Source organism: Anomaloglossus baeobatrachus, chromosome 7 (genome assembly GCF_048569485.1).
Source record: "Anomaloglossus baeobatrachus isolate aAnoBae1 chromosome 7, aAnoBae1.hap1, whole genome shotgun sequence".
NCBI classification, from domain to species: Eukaryota; Metazoa; Chordata; class Amphibia; order Anura; family Aromobatidae; genus Anomaloglossus; species Anomaloglossus baeobatrachus.
The window spans coordinates 68,578,576-68,598,985 of record NC_134359.1 but is presented as its reverse complement, the minus strand read 5'-3'; the positions used below and the strand labels follow the sequence as shown (position 1 = coordinate 68,598,985).

The window sequence follows — 20,410 nt, the reverse complement described above, 5'->3', positions numbered from 1 at the left end:
GTAGGTTTAAGTACAGTACATTTGGTTAAAATTATATTTACTCGTATGTATTATCGGAATGTATTAATAATACTGAATATGTGTTTCAGATGTGCCGGATGCTCCTCCACCTCCAACGATTGTTACAATAAGACATGACTCTGCAAATCTGACATGGGTAGATCCCAGGAAGACCGGTGGTTCACCAATTACAGGTACATAGTTTTAAGGTTGAAAGTACTCTATTTCTTGACTACAAGACATACTTTCTTTCAAGATAACATCTTGCTTAAATTTATCTCTGTCAAATAGTCTGCAGTCAGTAAGGCCACGTGTTGCATACCTCCCTGACTTTTTCTTTAGAGCATTCATAAACGCTGTGATAAATAAACGGCTGCACAGTTCTCTATTGATCTGTGTAATTAAGCGATTACAAATATTTCACATGTAAGATACCAGACACATTGTTGATTCCACAATCAACAATCAAAACAATCAAAGTAAAGTGTATTGGGACCTTGATATGTCACTATTTGGGACAGTATATAATGAGCTTTATTTTTTAATACAACCCTACTAATATACTTCTACCACTGTAGAATAAATCATTCCCCCTCTTCTACCATAGTGGACAAAGAAATGAGCATAACAATAGACCATCAGCATTAACCCCTCCACATCTTTATCACCAGAGTGGTTTTAAAATTAACATTTTTTTTTCTTTTGTCCAAACCTGGGTGCATCATATAGTCCAAAAATACAGTACATGTTTATCCAGAGGAAGGCAAAAACCACATGAGCAAAATGCTGATTTCCCTATATTAGAGGAAAAATTACTTCCCAATTCAGACTTTTTCCCTGGATCAAACTGACTGAAATTATATCACCTAGAAAAAAAATCTGCAGATTGATATTGCATTCATTTTGTTATACTGCCTTCTACTTGGTAGTTTGGAACATTTAAAAAAATAATATACACAAATACATTTAATAATGTCATTATCATTAGAGATGGGGGAGTACCAAAATGCTGGGTTGCTCGATACTTGAGTCGAGCAGGTCAGATGTTCTGAAAGTGCTCAACTCGAGGAACAAGTTTAATGGAAGTCAGTGATTGGGCAGTTTGTCTCTGCACCACATACATCCAGCCATAAACAGAGCATTTCAAGGGTGAGGGAGGGTGGTTTTGTATTGTTTTTTTATCTTTTGATAAACTACATTCAAAACCGTTTTTCAGCCCCAATTAGAGCCATACAGAGACTGTGAATGGCTCTCCCTGGGGTGCCGACACACATCATGCAGTGAAGTAAGCCTGTGATTTGTGGTCGTTGCTTCAAGGATGGCACAGTCGTGAGCATGCTCACTCAAGACTAATTATGTAATTATTATTTTAGGCTACCATGTTGAATTTAAAGAAAGAAACAGTCTACTCTGGAAGAGAGCCAGCACAACTCCATTAAGAATGAGGGACTACAGAGTCAGTGGCATAACTGAAGGTCTTGAGTATGAATTCAGAGTTATGGCAATCAACCTTGCTGGAGTTGGCAAACCAAGTCTACCATCCGAATCAGTTGTGGCCCTTGATCCAATTGGTATGTTGAGTAAAAGTTTCTTTTACAAACTGATGATCATTTTTTTAATGTAAACATTATATTGATTGTGGGGGGGGTTTCTTTTCAGATCCACCTGGCAAACCTGAAGTAATAAGCGTAACTAGGAGTTCTGCAACACTCATTTGGACAGAACCAAAATATGATGGTGGACACAAACTGGTTGGATACATTGTTGAAAAACGTGACATTCCAGCAAAGAGCTGGATGAAAGCCAATCATGTCAACGTTCAAGATTGTGCGTTCACCGTCAATGATTTAATAGAAGGTGGAAAATATGAATTTAGAATACGAGCCAAAAATACTGCAGGTGCCGTCAGTCCTCCATCTGAGACAACAGGAACTGTTGTTTGCAAAGATGAATATGGTATGTGCTGAGCAGCAAATATGTTGAATCTGATTAACTTGATTCACCCTTTACTTGTAGTTTCTTATGTTATTTTTTTTTTTTTTTGCTTTTGCAGAGGCACCAACTATTATTATTGATTCAGCGGTAAAAGAAGGTTTAACTGTTAAAGCAGGAGATACCATTGTCATGACTGCTACAAGTATCCTTGGCAAACCCCCTCCAACGTCTGTGTGGTCAAAAGCAGGAAAGGACTTTAAGCCTTCTGACATTGTACAGATTGAAACAGGTCCAACATCATCCACCCTTTCTGTCAAATATGCATCTCGCAAAGATTCTGGAGAGTATACAATCACCGCCAGCAATCCTTTTGGCACAAAAGAAGAACATGTACATGTCAAAGTTTTAGATGTCCCTGGACCTCCTGGACCAATTGAAGTTAGCAACGTATCTGCAGAGAAAGCAACACTCAACTGGTTGCCTCCTTCTGAAGATGGTGGTTCACCAATTACTTCTTACACTTTAGAAAAGAGAGAAACCAGTCGTTTGCTTTGGACCCTGGTGGCTGAAAATATTCAATCTTGCAGACATATTGTTAGCAAACTTATCCAAGGAAATGAATATGTCTTCCGTGTCTCCGCTGTTAACCACTATGGAGTAGGCGAACCTGTACAATCTGAACCCGTAAAAATGGTGGATAGTTTTGGTAAGTACTAATATTAAAATTAGAAGCATGCAATCTGAAAACAGCATAGATTCTATAATTTTAAACTAAAAAAAATGACATTTCCTGTTGTTTTTTAGGACCACCTGGACCTCCTGGAAAACCGGAAGCAACAAATGTTACTAAAGATACAGTGACTGTAGCATGGAAACGCCCAGCTGATGATGGTGGTAGTGAGATTACAGCCTACTATGTGGAAAGAAAAGATAAGAAAGGATTGAGATGGGTGAGAGCATCAAAGAAACCTGTTTCTGACCTTCGACTTAAAGTGTTGGGACTCACAGAAGGAACTGAATATGAATTCCGAGTGAGCGCAGAAAACAAGGCTGGCATGGGCCCACCAAGTGATTCATCTCTATATGTGTTAACAAAAGACATTGCATGTAAGTACTGCATTCCTTCCTACGATTAAGTATATGAGCAAAAAAAAGATATTTTGATAACAGAATAAATTAATTTTTATCTGTGCGTAAAAAATAAATTAACAAATAGTAAACTACAGTATATTTTATAACATTATCAAAGTAATTTAGTTATTTCATGTTAAGCTGAATGCTTGTTCTAACATGATCCTATTTTAATGTTCTGCGTTTCTTTCTTTTCACAGACCCACCTGGTCCTCCTTCCAATCCAAGGATCACAGACACAACTAAATCTACTGCCACGTTGCATTGGGGAAAGCCTCACTATGATGGTGGCCTTGACATCACTGGATACATTGTAGAACACCAAAAAGAAGGAGAAGAAGAATGGATTAAAGACACCACAGGATCAGCACTTAGGATCACTGAGTTTGTTGTGGCCAATCTCCAACCTGGTAGCAAATATAAATTCCATATCCGTGCCATTAATGCTGCAGGTTCTGGAGAACCAGCACTAATTGACGATGTTGAAATTAAAGACCGTGAAGAGACACCTGACTTTGAACTTGATGCTGAGCTCAGAAGAACTCTTGTTGTCAGAGCTGGTCTAAGCATTCGTATTTTTGTGCCAATTAAAGGACGACCAACACCTGAGGTTACTTGGATGAAAGGGGACATTCCACTCAAAGCCCGAGCCAACATTGAGAATACAGAATCATTTTCTCTGCTCATCATTACGGAGTGCAACAGATATGATGCTGGAAAATATACTATGACTCTTGAAAATGCAGCCGGAAAGAAAACAGGATTTGTTAATGTCAAAGTTTTGGATTCCCCAGGACCTCCATTAAACCTGAAAGCCAGAGATGTTTCAAAAGACAGCATCACCTTGCAGTGGGATATGCCCCTCATAGATGGTGGATCCAGGATTACAAATTACATAGTTGAAAAACGTGAATCTACAAGGAAGGCTTACTCAACAATTACAACCAACTGCCAGAAATGCTCTCTGAGGATTCCTAATTTAGCTGAAGGATGCGAGTATTACTTCAGAGTGCTAGCAGAGAACGAGTTTGGAATCGGTGAACCCACTGAAACAGCTGAGCCGATAAGAGCATCTGAAGCACCTTCTCCTCCAGAAAGCCTTAATATCATGGACATTACTAAGAGTAGCGTGAGCCTTGCCTGGCCAAAACCAGAACATGATGGTGGAACCAAAATTACAGGGTATGTCATTGAAGCACAGAGAAAGGGTTCTGATCAATGGTCACATGTTGCAACAGTTAAATCTTTGGACTATCTAGTAAAAAATCTCAATGAAAATGAAGAATATGTGTTCCAAGTAATGGCAGTCAACAGTGCAGGAAGAAGTGACCCAAGGGAAAGCAGACCAGTAATTGTTAAAGAACAGATGATGCTTCCAGAATTTGACCTACGTGGCCTTTATCATAAGTCTGTGCTTGCTAAAGCTGGAGACAACATTAAAGTCGAAATTCCTGTGCTTGGAAGGCCAAAACCTGCTGTGACATGGAAAAAGGCTGATCAAGCTCTCAGAGAAACTCAGAGACTTAATGTAGAACGCACAGCAACTGCAACCATCCTAAATATCAATGAATGTGTAAGAAGTGACTCTGGAAAATATTCCATAGCAGCTAAAAACATTGTTGGAGAAATAAGTGATTTAATTACAGTTCAAGTTCACGATATTCCTGGAATTCCAGCAGGACCCATCAAGTTTGATGAAATTTCATCTGACTTTGTTACTTTGTCTTGGGATCCTCCTGAGAACGATGGTGGTGTTCCAATAAGCAACTATATTGTGGAAATGCGTGAAACAAACAGTACTAATTGGTCTGAGTTGGCTTCTACAGTAATACGCACAACTTTTAAAGCAACAAAACTTGTAACTGGATTGCAGTATCAATTCCGTGTTAAAGCTCAAAATAGATATGGAACTGGACCATCTCTCAACTCAGAGTCTGTAGTTGCTGCTTATCCATTTAAGGTTCCAGGACCACCAGGAACACCACAAGTTATTGCAGTTACAAAAGACTCCATGACAATTAGCTGGAATGAACCAGTCACAGATGGTGGAAGCCCAATCCTTGGTTATCATATTGAAAGAAAAGAAAGAAACAGTATACTATGGCAGACAATCAGCAAAAATCTGATAGTTGGAAATATATATAAATCCTCAGGCTTGACTGATGGCATTGCATATGAATTCCGTATTGTGGCAGAAAATATCGCTGGCAAGAGTAAACCAAGCAAGTCTTCAGAACCAACATTCGCTCTGGATCCAATTGATGCGCCAGGAAAACCCATTGCTATCAACATTACCAGACATTCAGTGACCCTACAGTGGACAAAACCAGAATATAATGGAGGGTTTAAGATCACAGGCTACACAGTTGAGAAAAGAGATCTTCCCAATGGTAGATGGCTGAAGGCTAACTTTAGTAACATATTAGAAACTGAGTTTACTGTCAGTGGATTAACTGAAAATTCTGAATATGAGTTTAGAATAATTGCAAGAAATGCTGCCGGTGCTGTTAGCCAGCCCTCCGAACCATCTGATGGTTTAACTTGCAGAGATGATATAGAAGAGCCAAGGATAATGGTCGATGCCAAGTTTAAAGATGTTATTGTACTAAAGGCTGGAGAAATTTTCCGACTTGATGCTGATGTTTCTGGTCGTCCAATTCCCACTTTGTCTTGGACAAAAGAAAACAAAGACCTTGAGGATACAGGAAAATTAGAAATAAAATTAGCCGATTTCTCAACAACTTTAATAAATAAAGATTCTGCACGAAAGGATGGTGGCGCATACACGCTTACAGCTTCTAATCCGGGTGGTTTTGCTAAACATGTATTTAATGTTAAAGTTCTTGATAGACCAGGCCCATGTGAAGGCCCCCTGGCTGTATCTGAAGTAACATCTGAAAAATGTGTCTTATCATGGCTGCCACCATCAGATGATGGAGGTGCAAAGATAGATCACTACATTGTGGAAAAACGTGAAACAAGCAGATTGGCTTGGACAAGTGTTGCAACAGATGTCCAAGTAACAAAATTCAAAGTCACCAAGTTGCTAAAAGGAAATGAATATGTTTTCCGTGTTATGGCAGTGAACAAATATGGAGTTGGAGAAGTGTTGGAATCAGAACCTACTCTTGCAGTTAATCCATATGTACCACCCGATCCACCTAAGACTCCTGAAGTAACAACAGTTACAAAAGACACTATGATTGTTTGTTGGGGACATCCCGAGTCTGATGGAGGAAGCCCAATATCAAACTACATAGTGGAGCGTCGTGATAAGGCCGGCCTCCGTTGGGTTAAATGCAACAAGAGAATTCTTACAGATTTGAGATACAAAGTTTCTGGTCTTACTGAAGGTCATGAATACGAATATAGAGTAATGGCAGAAAACGCAGCTGGAATGAGTAAACCAAGCCAATGTAGTCCATTCTACAAGGCATCTGATACCGTGTTTAAACCTGGCCCACCTGGAAACCCAAGAGTACTAGACACAAGTAAATCTTCAATTACAATTGCTTGGAATAAACCAGTCTATGATGGTGGCTCAGAAATAACTGGATACAATGTGGAAACTTCCCTTCCTGAAGAAGATGAATGGAAGATTGTAACACCTCCTGCTGGACTTAAAGCTACTTCCTTTACTATCACAGGACTTAAAGAAAACCAGGAATATAAAATACAGATATATGCAATAAACTCTGAAGGAGCAGGTGAGCCTGCCCTTGTACCGGGAGCGCCAAAAGCTGAAGAAAGAATGCTACCACCTGAGATTGAATTGGATGCTGAACTTCGTAAAGTTATCAACATAAGAGCTTGTTGCACATTACGACTGTTTGTGCCTATTAAAGGAAGACCTGCACCAGAAGTTAAGTGGACAAGAGAAAATGGTGAACCTATAGACAGAGCAACTATTGAATCAACAAGTTCCTATTCTCTACTAGTTGTGGAAAATGTGAACAGATTTGACAGTGGAAAATATATGCTGACTGTAGAAAACAGCTCAGGAAGCAAGTCAGCCTTTGTTAACGTCAGAGTGCTCGATACTCCAGGGGCACCTCAAGATCTAAAGATAAAGGAAATTACCAAATCTTCTGTCACAATAACTTGGGAACCTCCTCTTATTGATGGCGGATCCAAAATAAAGAATTACATAGTAGAAAAACGTGAATCAACCAGAAAAGCATATTCAACAGTAGCAGCTAATTGTCACAAGACAAGCTGGAAAGTAGATCAGCTGCAAGAAGGCTGTAATTACTATTTCAGAGTCCTGGCAGAAAACGAATATGGAATTGGCTTACCAGTTGAAACACCTGACTCAGTTAAAGTATCAGAAAGACCACTGCCACCAGGCAAGATCACATTGGAGGATGTAACAAGAAACAGCGTTTCTCTTTCTTGGGAAAAACCAGAACATGATGGTGGAAGCAGAATTGTGGGCTATATTGTAGAGATGCAAAGCAAAGGAAGCGAGAAATGGGCAACATGTTCTACTGTGAAAACCACTGAAGCAAAAATAACTGGATTGATTCAAGGAGAAGAATATATGTTCCGTGTATCAGCTCAAAATGAAAAAGGAATCAGTGATCCAAGACAACTCGGCGTGCCAGTGGTTGCTAAGGATCTTGTGATTGCACCAGCATTCAAGCTTCTATTTAACACATTCAGTGTTTTAGCCGGTGAAGACCTTAAAGTTGATGTTCCATTTGTTGCACGTCCTAAGCCTTCCATCACATGGCACAAAGATAATTTACCATTAAAACAGACAACCAGAGTGAATGCAGAAATCTCAGAAAATAACTCATTGCTAACAATTAAAGAAGCTTCAAAAGAAGATGTTGGACAGTATACAGTGAAACTTGCCAACACCGCAGGGGAGGCTACTGAACAACTTAGCATTATTGTTCTTGACAAGCCAGAACCACCAACAGGTCCAGTTAAAATTGATGAAGTGACAGCCGACAGCATTAGCTTTACATGGAATCCTCCCAAATATGATGGTGGAAGCTCTATCAACAACTACATTGTAGAAAAGCGTGATACTTCAACAACAAATTGGCAAATTGTATCAGCAACAGTGGCAAGAACAACCATAAAGGCTACACGACTTAAAACAGGCTGTGAATATCAGTTCAGGATTGCAGCTGAGAACAGATATGGAAAGAGTGGCTTTTTGGTATCTGAATCAGTAATTGCACAGTATCCATACAAACTTCCTGGTCCACCTGGAACACCATTTGTTTCTGCAGTTACAAAAGACAGTATGGTTGTGCAATGGAACGAGCCTGTAAATGATGGTGGTAGCAGGATCCTTGGATATCATGTGGAAAGCAAAGAAAGAAACAGCATTCTTTGGGTGAAATTGAATAAAACAATCCTCCCAGACACAAAGATTAAGGCAACAAACATTGAAGAAGGTATTGAATATGAATACAGAGTTTATGCTGAGAACATTGTAGGTATTGGCAAGCCAAGTAAAGTATCTGAATGCTATGTAGCCCGAGATCCATGTGATCCTCCTGGACGCCCTGAGGCAATAATTGTCACAAGAAATGCTGTTACAATTCAGTGGACAAAACCTGAATATGATGGTGGTAGCAAGATCACTGGCTATGTTGTAGAGAAGAAAGAACTACCAGAAGGTCGATGGATGAAGGCCAGTTTTACTAATGTTATTGAAACTCAGTTTGCAGTTACTGGACTTGTTGAAGACCAACGATATGAGTTCCGTGTAATTGCAAGAAATGCTGCTGGAATATTTAGTGAACCTTCAGAAAGCACTGGACCAATTACAGCAAGAGATGAGGTAGACCCTCCCCGTGCAAGCATGGATCCAAAATACAGGGATATCATAACAATAAATGCTGGCGAAACATTTAAGATTGATGCAGATGTCTTTGGCAAGCCAATTCCTTCTGTTCAGTGGTTTAAAGGAGGAGAAGAACTTGTAAATACAGCTAGGCTTGAAATAAAAGGAACAGACTTTTTCACATCCTTAAGTGTTAAGGAAGCTATTAGAGTGGACAGTGGTCAATACATCTTACTACTGAAGAATGTTGCTGGTGAAAAATCTGTACCAGTGAATGTAAAAGTTCTTGACAGACCAGGACCCCCTGAAGCACCAATTACTATCACTGGTGTTACTTCTGAAAAATGTTCATTAGCCTGGAAGCCTCCAAAACAGGATGGAGGTAGTGAAGTTGACCACTACATTGTAGAGAGAAGAGAAACAAGTCGCTTAGTATGGACAGTTGTTGATTCAAATGTTCAAACTCTGAGCTGCAAAGTAACCAAACTCTTGGAAGGAAATGAATACATTTACCGTATCATGGCTGTTAATAAATATGGAGTGGGCGAACCCCTTGAATCAGAAGCGGTCATTGCAAAGAATCCTTTTGTTGTCCCACAAGCTCCAAAAGCTCCTGAAGTTACAGCTGTCACCAAAGACTCAATGATTGTTGTTTGGGAAAGGCCAGCATTTGATGGTGGCAGTGAAATAATTGGTTATGTTCTTGAAAAGCGTGACAAAGAAGGCATACGTTGGGTCAGATGTAACAAACGATTGGTCAGTGAATTGCGCTTCAGAGTAACTGGACTAGTTGAATCCCATCTTTATGAATTTAGAGTTTCTGCTGAAAATGCTGCAGGGCTCAGTGAAGCAAGTCAGTCATCCATATATTACAAGGCTGCAGATCCTATCTATAAATCTGGTCCTCCAAACAATCCCAAAGTTGTAGATGTTACAAGATCATCAGTATTCCTTTCTTGGGGCAAGCCCATCTATGATGGTGGTTGTGAAATTCAAGGATATATTGTAGAGAAGTGTGACGTCAGTACAGATGAATGGTCTATGTGCACGCCTCCAACTGGCATTAAGGAAACCCGGTTTGAAGTTGAAAAGCTTGCGGAGAAGCATGAATATAAATTCCGTATATGTGCAGTGAATAAGGCTGGTGTAGGGGAACATGCTGATATTCCAGCTTCAATTATTGTTGAAGACAAACTGGAGGTACCAGACCTTGATCTTGATCCAGAATTGAGGAAAGTTGTTAATGTAAAGGCTGGTGGATCACTAAGATTATTTATTCCAATTAGAGGACGTCCAGCACCTGAAGTTAAATGGGGAAAAGTAGATGGAGATATTCGAGAAACAGCCCAGATTGATGTAACCAGTAGTTTCACCACACTTGTACTTGACAATGTTAATAGATTTGATTCTGGCAAATATACTCTAACAATTGAAAATAGCAGTGGAACCAAATCTGCCTTCATTAGTGTAAGAGTTTTGGATACACCTAGTGCACCAGTAAATCTGAAAATTAAAGATATCTCCAAGGACTCTGTGTCACTAACCTGGGAGCCTCCTGCATTGGATGGTGGAGCTAAGATAAAGAACTACATAATTGAAAAACGAGAAACCACAAGAAAGGCTTATGCTGCGGTTGCAACAAACTGCCACAAGACATCATGGAAGATAGATCAACTTCAAGAAGGTTGCAGCTATTACTTCAGGGTAACAGCTGAGAATGAATATGGCATTGGTTTACATGCTGAAACACCTGAATCTGTGAAGGTTTCTGAGGTCCCTCAACCTCCAGGAAAAATAACAGTAGTGGATGTGACCAGAAACAGCGTATCATTATCTTGGGAAAAACCTGAACATGATGGCGGCAGCAAAATCATTAATTATATTGTCGAAATGCAAGCAAAGGGAAGTGAAAAATGGTCTGAGAGTGTGCGTGTCAAAGCTCTTGAAGCAGTAATAACAAACTTGACTCAAGGAGGTGAATACCTTTTCAGAGTAATTGCCGTAAATGAGAAAGGAAAGAGTGATCCTAGATCACTTGCTGTTCCAGTGGTTGCCAAAGACCTTGTCATTGAGCCCGATGTGCGACCAGCATTTAGCAGTTACAGTGTCCAAGTTGGACAGGATTTGAAGGTTGAAGTTCCAGTTTCTGGAAGACCAAAGCCAACGGTCTCTTGGACAAAGGATGGCCAAGCTCTCAAGCAGACCACTAGAGTTAATGTTACAGATACAGCGCATCATACAGTAATAAGTATAAAGGAAACTAATAAGGATGATGGCGGAATGTATGCAATTACAGTTTCAAATGTTGTTGGACAGAAAGTAGCATCAGTTGAAATTATAACACTAGATAAGCCTAATCCACCAAGTGGCCCTGTGAAATTTGATGATGTGAGCGCTGATAGTATTACATTATCTTGGAATCCTCCAACATACACTGGCGGCTGTCAAATCACAAATTATATAGTTGAAAAGAGAGATACAACTACTACACTTTGGGAGACAGTTTCAGCAACTATTGCAAGAACTACACTTAAGGTATCAAAACTGAAAACCGGCACAGAGTATCAGTTTAAAATTTTTGCAGAAAACAGGTATGGAAGAAGCTTTGGACTGGATTCTGAAGCAGTAATAGCACAATATCCATACAAGGAACCTGGGCCTCCTGGTACACCTTCAGTACCAACAATAACCAAAGATAGCATGGTTGTACAGTGGCATGAACCGATTAACGACGGAGGCAGCAGAGTGATTGGTTACCATCTTGAACGAAAGGAGAGAAACAGCATAATGTGGACAAGGGTGAATAAAACTATCATACCAGACACTTATTTTAAGAACACCAATCTCGAAGAAGGCATTGAATATGAATTCAGAGTTTATGCTGAAAACATTGTTGGTATTGGCAAGTCAAGTAAAATTTCAGAGTGCTATTGTGCTCGAGACCCATGTGACCCTCCTGGCTGCCCAGAACCAATAATCGTAACAAGAAATGCTATTACTCTAGTCTGGAAAAAGCCTGAATATGATGGTGGCAGCATGATTACAGGTTATATTGTTGAAAAGCGTGACTTGCCTGAAGGACGCTGGATGAAAGCAAGCTTTACAAATGTAATTGAAACACAATTCACAGTAACTGGACTTACTGAAGATGAGAAATATGATTTCAGAGTTATTGCAAGGAATGCTGCTGGAACCTTCAGTAGACCTTCAGATAGCACTGGACCCATAACTGCCAAGGATGAAGTAGAACACCCAAGAATTTCAATGGATCCAAAATACAAAGACACAATTGTCGTAAATGCTGGTGAAACATTTAAACTGGATGCAGATGTGCATGGTAAACCTCTTCCTTCAATTCAATGGTTCAAGGGAGATAAAGAGATTGAAGAATCAGCTAGATGTGAAGTTAAGAACACTGACTTCAAAGCCCTCATTATTGTTAAAGATGCTATTAGAGTTGATGGTGGACAATACATTTTGCAAGCTTCTAATGTTGCAGGAACAAAATCAGTACCTATCCAAGTGAAAGTTCTGGATCGTCCTGGGCCTCCTGAAGGTCCAGTTCATGTTACTGGAGTTACATCTGATAAATGTTCTCTTGCATGGGGTCCTCCACTGCATGATGGCGGTAGTGATATTTCTCACTATATAATTGAAAAACGGGAAACAAGTCGCCTTGCTTGGACTGTTGTTGCAACAGAAGTGGTAACCAATTCTCTAAAAATAACAAAACTCTTAGAAGGAAATGAATACATCTTCCGTGTCATGGCTGTTAACAAGTATGGAGTTGGTGAACCATTAGAGTCTGTACCAGTTCTAATGAAAAATCCATATGTGCCTCCTGGTGCTCCAAAGTCTCTGGAAATAACAAATATTGCAAAGGACTCTATGACAGTCTGTTGGGGCAGACCAGATAATGATGGCGGTAGTGAAATCATTGGCTATATTGTAGAAAAACGGGACAGAGCTGGTATAAGATGGACTAAGTGCAATAAACGCAGAATTACAGATCTGAGATTCAGAGTTACTGGATTAACAGAAGATCATGAATACGAGTTTAGAGTGTCTGCTGAAAATGCTGCTGGAGTTGGTGAAGCAAGTCAAATAACAGCTTACTTTAAGGCAACTGATCCTATCTTCAAACCTGGGCCACCAGCAAACCCACATGTTGTAGATGCAAGCAAAAATTCTATTACTGTTGTTTGGGGAAGACCAATTTATGATGGTGGTAGTGATATCCAAGGATACATTGTAGAGCTATGCAAAGGAGATGAAGAAGAATGGACCATGTGCACCCCACAGACAGGACTACAAGTTACTAAGTTTGAGATAGCAAAACTTATTGAGCATCAGCAGTACCAAGTTCGCATATGTGCTTTAAATAAGGCCGGTGTAGGAGAGCCAGCAGCTGTACCAGGAACAGTAAAACCAGAAGACAAACTAGAGGCACCTGAAATAGACCTTGATTCTGAACTAAGAAAAGGAATATTGGTTAGAGCTGGAGGAAATGTTAGAATTCAAATACCATTCAATGGAAGACCAATTCCAGAGATCAACTGGTCAAAAGAAGATGGAGAACTTACTGAAAAGTCTCAGATTGAAAGAGGAATTAACTTCACTCAACTTTCAATAGATAATGTTGATAGAAATGATGCCGGAAAGTATGTTCTTAATCTGGAAAACAGCAGTGGTTCAAAATCTGCCTTTGTGACTGTTAAAGTACTTGATACACCAGGCGCTTCATCAAACCTTGTTGTTAAAGACATCAAGAAAGATTCCGTCGTACTCACATGGGAGCCCCCACTCATTGATGGTGGAGCCAAAATAAAGAATTATGTTGTAGACAAGAGAGAATCAACTAGAAAAGCATATGCAAATGTCACAGCAAAATGCAACAAAACAAGCTACAAAGTTGAAAATCTTACAGAAGGAGCTGTATATTACTTCAGAGTAATGGCTGAGAATGAGTACGGCATTGGTCTACCAGTAGAAACACTGGACTCAGTAAAGGCTTCTGAAGCACCATTGCCCCCTGGCAAAATTACCCTTACTGATGTAACTCAAAGAAGTGTATCACTTTCATGGGAGAAACCTGAACATGATGGTGGCAGCAGAATTGTAGGTTATCTAGTAGAATCTCAACCAAAGGGAGTTGAAAAATGGAGCACAGCCACCGAAACAAAAACATGCAATGCTGTTGTATCCGGATTGAGCTCAGGACAGGAATACTCTTTCAGAGTTCTTGCCTACAATGAAAAAGGAAAAAGTGATCCAAGACTCTTTGGCATTCCGGTAATAGCTAAAGATTTGACAATTGAGCCAAGTTTCAAACTAATGTTTAATTCTTATAATGTACAAGCTGGAGAAGATCTGAAGATTGAAATTCCAGTTATAGGTAGACCTAAACCTAATATCAACTGGACTAAAGATGGACAATCTCTGAAACAAACAACTAGAGTTAATGTAGAAGAGACACCAACATCAACTGTATTGCACATCAAAGAAAGCAACAAAGAAGACTTTGGAAAGTATTCAGTTACAGCTACAAACAGTGCTGGCACAGCAACTGAAGATATTACTATTGTTGTTCTTGACAAACCTGGTCCACCAAAAGGACCTGTAAGATTTGAAGAAGTTAGCTCTAACTATGTGGTGTTTTCATGGGATGCCCCAGAGTATACAGGTGGCTGTCAAATCAATAATTATATAGTAGAGAAACGAGATACAACCACTACTTCTTGGCAAACAGTATCAGCAACAGTTGCTAGAACAACCATTAAAGTGACAAAACTGAAAACTGGATCAGAGTACCAATTCAGAATCTATGCTGAGAATAGATATGGCAAAAGTCCACCTTTAGATTCTTCTGCTGTTATTGTTCAGTATCCCTACAAAGAACCAGGGCCTCCCGGAACTCCATTTGTAACATCACTTTCTAAGGACCATATGGTTGTACAGTGGCATGAACCAGTAAATGATGGAGGAAGTAAAGTTCTGGGCTACCATCTAGAACGCAAAGAAAAAAATAGCATCCTTTGGTCAAAACTAAATAAGTCTCTTCTTCAAGACACAAAATTGAAAACTAATGGCCTGGAAGAAGGCATAGAATATGAATACAGAGTTTATGCTGAAAACGTTGTTGGCATTGGTAAAGCTAGTAAAGTATCTGAATGTTATGTTGCCCGTGATCCATGTGATCCACCAGGACGTCCAGAAGCAATCGTCATTACTAGAAATCATGTCACTCTCCACTGGACAAAACCAGAATATGATGGCGGAAGTAAAATTACAGGTTACATAGTTGAAAGGAAAGAACTACCCGAAGGTCGTTGGATGAAAGCCAGCTTTACTAATGTGTTAGAAACAGAATTTACTGCAACAGGCCTTACAGAAGATGAAAGATATGAATTCAGAGTTATAGCAAGAAATGCAGCTGGAAACTTTAGTGAACCATCAGAAAGCACTGGACCAATCACTGCAAGAGATGAAGTAGATGCACCAAGGGCATCCATGGATCCAAAATATAAAGATGTTATTGTTGTCAATGCAGGAGAGACTTTTGTTCTAGAAGCTGACATTCATGGCAAACCTATTCCAGATATCACCTGGTCAAAAGATGGAAAAACTCTTGAAGCAACAACAGCACGAACAGAAATAAAATCCACTCTTCAGAGAACAACATTAACTGTTAAAGACTGTATTCGAGTGGATGGTGGTCAGTATGCTTTGATCCTCAGCAATGTGGGAGGAACAAAATCAATTCCCATTACAGTGAAAGTTTTGGATCGACCTGGGGCTCCAAGTGGTCCATTAAACGTGACAGGTGTAACAGCGGAAAAATGTTACTTGGCATGGGGTCCACCAACACAGGATGGTGGTGCAAACATTTCCCATTACAATATTGAAAAAAGAGAAACAAGCAGATTATCTTGGACCCAGGTTGCCTCAGAGGTGCAAGCACTTAGCTATAAAGTCACCAAACTTCTAACAGGAAATGAATATATTTTCCGTGTTGTTGCTGTGAACAAATATGGAATTGGAGAGCCCCTTGAGTCTGAACCAGTTTTGGCTTGTAATCCATTTAAGCTTCCAAGTGCACCTTCAACACCAGAGGTCTCAGCCATCACAAAAGATTCAATGGTAGTAACATGGGGTCGTCCTCAAGATAATGGTGGTGCAGAGATAGAAGGGTACATTCTTGAAAAACGCGATAAAGATGGTATTAGATGGACAAAATGCAACAAGAAGAGATTAACTGATCTGCGTCTTAGAGTAACAGGCTTGGCAGATGGTCATTTCTACGAATTCAAAGTCTCAGCAGAGAATGCAGCAGGTGTTGGAGAAGCAAGTGAACCATCTATATTCTATCGGGCATGTGATGCCAACTATCCACCAGGTCCTCCTAGTAATCCAAAGGTAACAGACACATCTAGATCATCTGTATCTCTTGCCTGGAGCAAACCTGTTTATGATGGTGGTGCACAAGTATCAGGATATGTTGTTGAGTTCAAGGAATCAGCAGCTGATGAATGGTCAACAGCAACACCACCAACAGGATTACAAGGCAAACAGTTCACTGTAACAAAATTAAAAGAAAATGCAGAATATTGCTTCCGTATTTGTGCCATCAATGTTGAAGGTGTAGGAGAACCTGCTGTTATTCCAGGAACAGTAATTGCTGCTGAAAAACTAGAGGCTCCTGAGATCGAACTCGATGCTGATTTGAGAAAGACAGTCACTGTTCGTGCTGGTGGATCCTTGAGATTATTTGTTACAATCAAAGGAAGACCTGAACCTGAAGTGAAATGGGAGAAAGCAGATGACAAACTTACAGATAGGGCACAAATCGAAGTTACCAGCTCATATACTATGTTGGTTATTGACAATGTCAACAGATTTGATAGTGGAAGATATAACTTAACTTTGGAAAATAACAGTGGTTCAAAATCAGCATTTGTCAATGTTAGAGTACTTGATTCACCAAGCGCTCCAGTAAACTTGTTAGTAAAAGAAGTAAGAAAGGATTCAGTGACTCTGTCTTGGGAACCACCACTTATTGATGGAGGAGCTAAAATCACAAACTACATTGTTGAAAAACGTGAAGCTACCAGAAAGGCTTATGCAACTATTACAAGTAATTGCACCAAAAATACATTTAAAATAGAACAGCTACAAGAAGGTGGTATTTATTACTTCCGTGTTTTGGCTGCTAATGAGCATGGTGTTGGACTGCCTGCACGTACTGCTGATCCAATTAAAGTGTCTGAAGCTCCTCTTCCTCCTGGAAGAGTAACTCTTGTTGATGTAACTCGAAACAGCACAACAATATCTTGGGAGAAACCAGAAAGCGATGGAGGTAGCAAAATTACTAGTTACATTGTGGAAATGCAATCTAAGGGAAGTGAAAAATGGAGCACTTGTACTCAAGTAAAGACCCTTGAAGCAACTATTACTGGACTGACGATGGGGGAAGAATATACATTCAGAGTAATCGCTGTAAATGAGAAAGGAAAGAGTGATCCAAGACAATTGGGAGTCCCTGTAGTTGCAAAGGATATTGAAATCCAACCAACAATTGAACTGTTATTTAACACTTTTAGTGTCAAAGCTGGTGATGATCTTAAGATTGATATACCAATTCGAGGGCGTCCAGCTCCCACAGTATCTTGGAAGAAAGATGGACAGCCTCTAAAGCAAACAACTAGAGTAAATGTCCAGATTTCAAAGACCTCTACCCTACTTTCTATCAAAGAGGCTTCTAAGGATGATGTTGGACAGTATGAATTAATTGCTTCAAACACTGCAGGATCATCCACAACTTCTATTGGTGTCATAGTTCTTGATAAGCCAGGGCAACCAGGAGCAATTAAAATTGATGATGTTAGTGCAGACAATATTTCATTCTCTTGGAGCCCACCTGAATATGATGGTGGTTGTCATATAAATAACTACATTGTTGAAAAGAGGGATACAACTACTACAGTCTGGGAATTAGTATCAGCAACAGTGGCAAGAACATCCATTAAGGTTGCACGTTTGACAACTGGATCAGAATATCAGTTCAGAGTTTGTGCAGAAAACAGATATGGAAAGAGTCATTACACTGATAGCTCATCAGTCATTGCACAATATCCATTTAAACCACCAGGACCCCCAGGAACACCCCGTGTTGCTCATTCAACAAAAGCATTCATGATTGTTAGCTGGCAACCTCCAGTAAATGATGGTGGTAGTCAAGTGATTGGATATCACCTGGAAAGAAAAGAAAGAAGCAGCATTCTTTGGGCTAAAGTCAACAAAGGTCTAATAGCTGATACGCAACTTAAGGTAACAGGCCTTGAAGAAGGACTGATGTATGAATATCGTGTATATGCTGAAAACATTGCAGGAATTGGCAAATGCAGTAAATGTTGTGAACCTGTTGCTGCAAGAGATCCATGTGATCCTCCAGGTCAACCAGAAGTTACTAACATCACAAGAACAACTGTTTCACTGGCCTGGAAGAAACCAGAATATGATGGTGGAGCAAAGATCACAGGATACATAATTGAACGAAAAGAATTACCTGATGGACGTTGGCTAAAGTGTAACTTTACTAATATCCAAGAAACATACTTTGATGTAACTGCTCTTACAGAAGACCAAAGATATGACTTCCGTGTTATTGCCAAGAATTCTGCTGGGTTATTTAGTGATCCATCTGAAACAACAGGGCCTATCACAGTCAAGGATGACGTTGATGCCCCAAGAATTATGATGGATGTAAAATTCCGTGATGTAGTTGTTGTGAAAGCAGGTGAAATCATTAAAATTAATGCTGACATTGCAGGACGTCCTCATCCTGTAGTTTCGTGGACCAAAGATGGCAAAGATATTGAAGAAAAAGCAAGAGTTGAGATCACTTCAACTGACAACAGCACTCTCCTTGTAGTTAAGGACTGTATAAGAAGAGATTCAGGACAATATGTGTTAACATTGCAAAATGTTGCAGGAACAAGATCTTTAGCTGTAAATTGCAAGGTACTTGACAGACCTGGGCCACCTGCAGGACCATTACAAATTGCAGGAGTAACATCTGAGAAGTGCTCACTTTCCTGGGGAGCACCTCAAGAAAATGGTGGTGCTGAAATCGACTACTACATTGTTGAAAAGCGTGAAACCAGTCGTATTGCTTGGACTGTCTGTGAATCAGAACTTAGAACCTCATCTTGCAAGGTTACAAAACTGCTAAAGGGTAATGAATATGTTTTCAGAGTGATGGGTGTCAACAAATATGGAGTTGGTGAACCATTAGAAAGTGAAGCCATAAAGGCTATGAATCCTTATACAGTACCAAATGCACCAAAATCATTGGACATTACCAGTGTTACTAAGGAGGCTATGACCTTATGTTGGGCAAGACCTGAGAGTGATGGTGGCAGTGAAATATCAGGCTATGTGATTGAAAGGCGAGAGAAAAATAGCCTAAGATGGATGCGTGTAAACAAAAAGCCTGTATATGACCTTAGAGTAAAATCTTCTGGACTGCGCGAAGGCTGTGAATACGAGTATCGTGTCTATGCAGAAAATGCTGCTGGCCTTAGTGCGCCAAGTGACTGTTCTCCATTGATACGTGCAGAAGATCCAATTTTCTTACCATCCCCACCTTCTAAGCCTAAAATTATAGATTCAACAAAATCAAGTGTAACAATAGGCTGGGTAAAACCACTCTTTGATGGTGGCTCACCTGTTACAGGATACACTGTGGAGTACAAAAAATCTGATGAAACTGATTGGACGACTGCTGTAACAAATGTCAGAAGCACGGAATATACCATAATTGCACTTACATCAGGATCTGAGTGCGTATTTAGAGTTAGATCTGTTAACAAAGTAGGCCCAAGTGAGCCAAGTGTCAGCTCTGAACCACATATAGTAAAAGACAGAGAAGAAGAACCTGTATTTGATATCGACAGTGAAATGCGCAAGACATTAATTGTTAAAGCTGGTGGATCTTTCACTATGACAGTTCCTTACAGAGGCAAACCTACTCCCAATGTCATGTGGAGTAAACCAGATTCTGACCTGCGTACAAGAGCTTCCATTGACACCTCAGATACGCAAACATCACTTTCCATTGAAAAAGCAACAAGAAATGATTCTGGCAAGTACACGCTTACTTTGCAAAATATTCTGAACACTGCAACACTTACACTTGTTGTAAAAGTTCTTGATTCTCCTGGACCACCTTCTAACATTATTGTCAAAGAAGTTACAAAGGAATCTGCTGTCCTGACCTGGGATGTTCCTGAGAATGATGGTGGGGCACCAGTTAAGAACTACCATATTGAGAAACGCGAAGCAAGCAAGAAGGCATGGGTCTCCGTGACAAACAACTGCCATCGTCTTACATACAAAGTATCTGGTCTACAAGAGAGTGCAGTCTACTATTTTAGAATTTCTGGTGAAAACGAATTTGGTGTTGGAGTACCCGCAGAGACCAAAGACGGCGTCAAAATAACAGGTCAGTAAAACGCTTATATTTAAAGAGCAGTCAAAAAA

The 20,410-nt window shown here is 39.9% G+C and overlaps 1 protein-coding gene across 5 annotated transcripts in view; it reads left to right on the top strand.

The window, feature by feature from the left end:
- TTN (titin) overlaps positions 1-20,410 on the top strand; it is a 312,175-nt gene that overhangs the window by 261,754 nt on the left and 30,011 nt on the right. For all 5 annotated transcript variants that reach the window (XM_075317392.1, XM_075317390.1, XM_075317394.1 and 2 more), the window contains 6 exons: positions 90-194; positions 1,374-1,571; positions 1,660-1,956; positions 2,054-2,641; positions 2,740-3,042; positions 3,267-20,372. In XM_075317392.1, the coding sequence (XP_075173507.1) occupies positions 90-194; positions 1,374-1,571; positions 1,660-1,956; positions 2,054-2,641; positions 2,740-3,042; positions 3,267-20,372 (18,597 nt within the window). The remainder of the gene's footprint in view (positions 1-89; positions 195-1,373; positions 1,572-1,659; positions 1,957-2,053; positions 2,642-2,739; positions 3,043-3,266; positions 20,373-20,410) is intronic.